This window comes from Magnolia sinica, chromosome 8, assembly GCF_029962835.1.
Source record: "Magnolia sinica isolate HGM2019 chromosome 8, MsV1, whole genome shotgun sequence".
In the NCBI taxonomy this organism is placed as follows: Eukaryota; Viridiplantae; Streptophyta; class Magnoliopsida; order Magnoliales; family Magnoliaceae; genus Magnolia; species Magnolia sinica.
In genome coordinates this window covers 13,372,833-13,376,713 of record NC_080580.1, presented here as the reverse complement: position 1 = coordinate 13,376,713, position 3,881 = coordinate 13,372,833, and the positions used below count along the sequence as shown (strand labels likewise).

Here is a 3,881-nt window from a genome sequence, read left to right as displayed (position 1 = left end):
GTCACCTTCTGTAGCGTTCTCTGCCGTATTAGAACGGTTACATTTTAGTTCAAAAATTCAAACCCCTCAGGAGCCTCGGATCTTGACTTTTCTCCCTTCCTATTCTGCAAAAAGACAAAAAAGCTCCTCCCAAAACCAGGCGCGGATTTGGTGAGTCGAGTGTAACAATTCAGTGGGTGAATCCCTGACCATGGGGACTAGCTTTATGTATCTTCTGAATATCCAATCCATCCATCATTTTTTCCAGCTCGTTTTAGACCATGGTCCAAAAAATAAAGCAGATTCAAATCTCAAGTGGACCACACCACAGGAAACAGTGTTCATTGACCATTAAAAACTTCGGGTGGGCCACATAAGTTTTGTATTAAGATGATATTTGTATTTCCCATCATCCAGGTCTGTTTAACATTATCAACAGTTTGGATGGCCAATAAACATAATGTTGGGTCCCAGGAATTTATTAATGGTGGCCATTCAATGACCACTGTTTTCTGTGGTGTGGTCCACTTGAGATTTGAAACAACTTCATTTTTTGAATTATATTCTAAAATAGCTGAAAAAACTGATGGACGGATTGGATATAAAACGAATCCATCAAGTTGGGCCCCACTGTCAGTAACACACCCACTTTAGTGGCTACCATTGTAATTTCCACCTCCCATGTCCCACATTTACATCATCATCTCCTTCTATAACAATCTAAATTCCATGGATTTCTCTCCTTTGAATTCATCCCATTGGAATTTGTTGCCTTAGTGGAGTAGTTGTGTTCTCATCTACGAGTCCCACATAAGAAACCAATCCTCACCATTGATCTCTTTCTTCTTCTCCGATCACTGCCAATATGTCGTCCATCGTTGGAAGCAACAACATGGGTACTCCTTTTTTCCATGAATTGAAGAAGCAAGCATCTTTCTTTCTCAGAGAGAAGATCAAGACAGCCCGGTTGGCGCTGACCGATGTAACCCCGGCCGAACTGTAAGTCTTGAATCACATCGGTATTCTTTTCTTTTTTCCATCATGATCTTGATCTTGATTCTGGTTTTTGAAGACTGACGGAAGAGGCGACGAATGGGAATCCATGGGCGCCTGACACACGAACCATGGGATTGATATCGCGGGCTGCATTCGAAATCGATGATTATTGGAGAATTGTGGAGATTCTGCATAAAAGGTTTTTGGGTTCTTGTTTTTAGACCATTTGATTTGTGTTCATGTATGAATTTTTCATCTTACATGGATTTCTTTTTTTCTTCTGTTATGCAGGTTAGCAAGATATGATATAAAGCATTGGAGAGAGTCTTACCAGGCTTTGGTATTGCTAGAACACCTTATAACACATGGGCCGGAGAGCGTTGCAGCAGAGTTTCGGAGCGATCAAGACGTTATTCGGGAATTGGAGAGCTTTCAATACATCGACGAAAGAGGGTCAGTAATCTGAGATTTGGGTTTTTTATTCCATGGTCGGATTATCTTCACTTTCAGATGAAACATTTCTCTCATCTGCTTAATTTCTAGTTCTTGAATTCTCTATTAGAGAAATAAATATGAGATGAATTAATTAGGATTTCCTCTGTTTCGATGCGTGAAACATGGTTTGATGATCTAGCTGTTGGTGATGGGCCTCACTGTACCCCACAAATCCCTTTGATCGATGGCTAGGAAATACAATCTGCATTCAATTGAAATACAGCTGAAGATTGGATGAAGAGGATATTTTTGGGACGTGGTTGCATTGTGGTGTCCATCAGAGCAACAGAACGGATCACTGAAACATCGAGCCTGAAAAACTAAGTGGAAACCTTTGATTGGAAGGAAAGAAAAACAACAACAATCGCACTGAACTGAAACAAAGCTGGAAATTGGATGACTATGATGTTCAAATATCTGGGAGTTTTGGGGCATGGCCCATCAGATCAATGGGTCTGGATTATTAAACCAAGGGCCCGATTCTGAATAATTGGTAATTTATGATCATATGATTCTGCTCTATATCAGATAGCTGAATTGCTTAGGATGAATGGATCTTTGCAGATTCAATTGGGGTCTGACAGTAAGAAAAAAATCTGAGAGGATACTTCAGCTGCTGGAGAAAGGACCTCTCCTGAAAGAAGAACGTGATCGAGCTCGTAAGCTTACTCGCGGGATCGAAGGATTCGGGAGTTTCTGCCAACGATCATCCTCTTCAGCAGACAAAGAACAGTCTTTCAATACTTATGGGAGGTGTAATTCTCATTATTCTGGTTACAGCCGAGAGGAAGATCTGCTTTCGTCCTTGAAAGAGGGAGGTTCTATCAAGCAGGACAAAAGCAATGAACAGAACAAAGAGATCTTCAGCTCCTTTGATCAAGATAAGGAAATGGAGAATTCAAATCCTTCGGGCAGTTTCAATAGACTCCAGATTTTCAAGAATGAAGAATTCTTACGGCAACCGCTCAAAGAAAATAAGGCCCATCGGAGCTTACAGAATAGCAGGAAGGTGAGTACAACTCCTATGAAGAAACACCTGCCGGAAGAATTCAACAAGCAGAATCAAGGGCAGGCACCAAACCCACTTCTGGATTTGAAGAAAAACAATCCAAAGATTGAATCTTCAGTAGAAGAAGATCACCCATTTAGCACTTACGAAAATCAGACAACTGCATCGCTTCTTTCTCTGAGTTAGAGATGAGATAATCTTACTTGTTGGAAGTTTCTCGCTTTCAGGACCATGGTCAGGGATGTCTGAATTCGACTATAAAGATGAATATATGATTTGGGATTTCAACCTGGCGATCTGTCATGTGGTGTGCTTGCAGATGCTAGTCTGTGTTTGGGATGTACCAGTGAATTGAATTGCGATTCAGTTCAATTGAAACGCACTTTCGAATGTCTGAATTTCAGTATAAAGATGAAATAGGATTTGGGATTTCAATCTCAGAGTCTGCAGATTTAGTTACACAGCCAGACTGTGTTTAGATGTGCCAGTGAGTTGAATTGTGATTCGGGTGAATTGAGGTGAAATGAAGTTTCCTAGTATTCCTAGTGAGGAGTAGCCCTCTCTAATTTCGGGTTATATTTCCTTCAGGTCCAGCTTGGAAGAAACATATTTGTAATTTGGATCCTAAATTCTCAATATGTATGCTGCTTAATGAAACTAGTAATTGCAATTCAATCAGATAGTGCATCAAAACACGGGGTTTTGTGTTAGTGTTCTAGTAATCTCTGTTTCTCATTGTTATTGGAACTTGATTGGATGTTTTTATGTTGAGTCATAGTTCTGTTGAACTAAGATGTATTGATTTTGTAGAATCATATTGTATTTGGCAGTAGATCCCTCAGCCTAGGAATTGGGGTGGTTCACTCATTAGGTGGGCCAGCATAGAAACAAATGGTCAGATAGAAATCAAAATTGAGGGTTGTAGCCTTAAGCAAGCAAAAATAAATTAAGGGTTGTTTGGATGTTAGTAAAATCCTTAAGGGTCTGTTTGGATGCCTGTAAGTTCTTTAAGTTATAAGTGACTTACTGTTAAGTTACTTATATGTGAAAGTCACTTACAGGTAATCTTGTTTGGATGTAAGTTATAATTTACTCACAGGAAAAAACCTGTATATTCATATCGAACCAAGTTTAGCGTAAGGAATCATTCCAAAATGTCATGATTACGTTAAAAAAACTCAGCACCAAGTATACAATTTTGTTAGGCCCATCTGAATAAATATTTGAGCCAATTCTTAAGCTAAAACAATTATCAAGTTAGCCATAAAATTGGGCCCACTGATTCAAAATACTTATAATATAGAGTAATAACTTAATATAAGAATTAGTAGGAAACTATGGAAAAAATTTAATTGGGCTCATTAAGAAATCTTTTTGTTGTAGCTAGATGATTGGGTTCTTT

The 3,881-nt window shown here is 39.0% G+C and overlaps 1 protein-coding gene across 1 annotated transcript; it reads left to right on the top strand.

Moving 5' to 3' along the window:
• The first annotated feature begins 209 nt into the window (after positions 1-209).
• On the top strand, positions 210-3,154 carry LOC131252922 (epsin-3-like). Its single transcript, XM_058253711.1, has 4 exons — positions 210-978; positions 1,052-1,174; positions 1,267-1,428; positions 2,035-3,154. The coding sequence occupies exons 1-4, from the start codon at positions 845-847 to the stop codon at positions 2,663-2,665; spliced, it is 1,050 nt and encodes a 349-aa protein (XP_058109694.1). The 5' UTR covers positions 210-844; the 3' UTR covers positions 2,666-3,154.
• Positions 3,155-3,881: the final 727 nt, after the last annotated feature.

Coding starts and splice junctions, on each gene's coding strand:
- LOC131252922 (XM_058253711.1), top strand. CDS start 845: ATGTCGTCCATCGTTGGAAGCAACAACATGGGTACTCCTTTTTTCCAT. Junction 1,175..1,266: donor GTGGAGATTCTGCATAAAAG/GTTTTTGGGTTC, acceptor TCTGTTATGCAG/GTTAGCAAGATATGATATAA. Junction 1,429..2,034: donor CAATACATCGACGAAAGAGG/GTCAGTAATCTG, acceptor GGATCTTTGCAG/ATTCAATTGGGGTCTGACAG.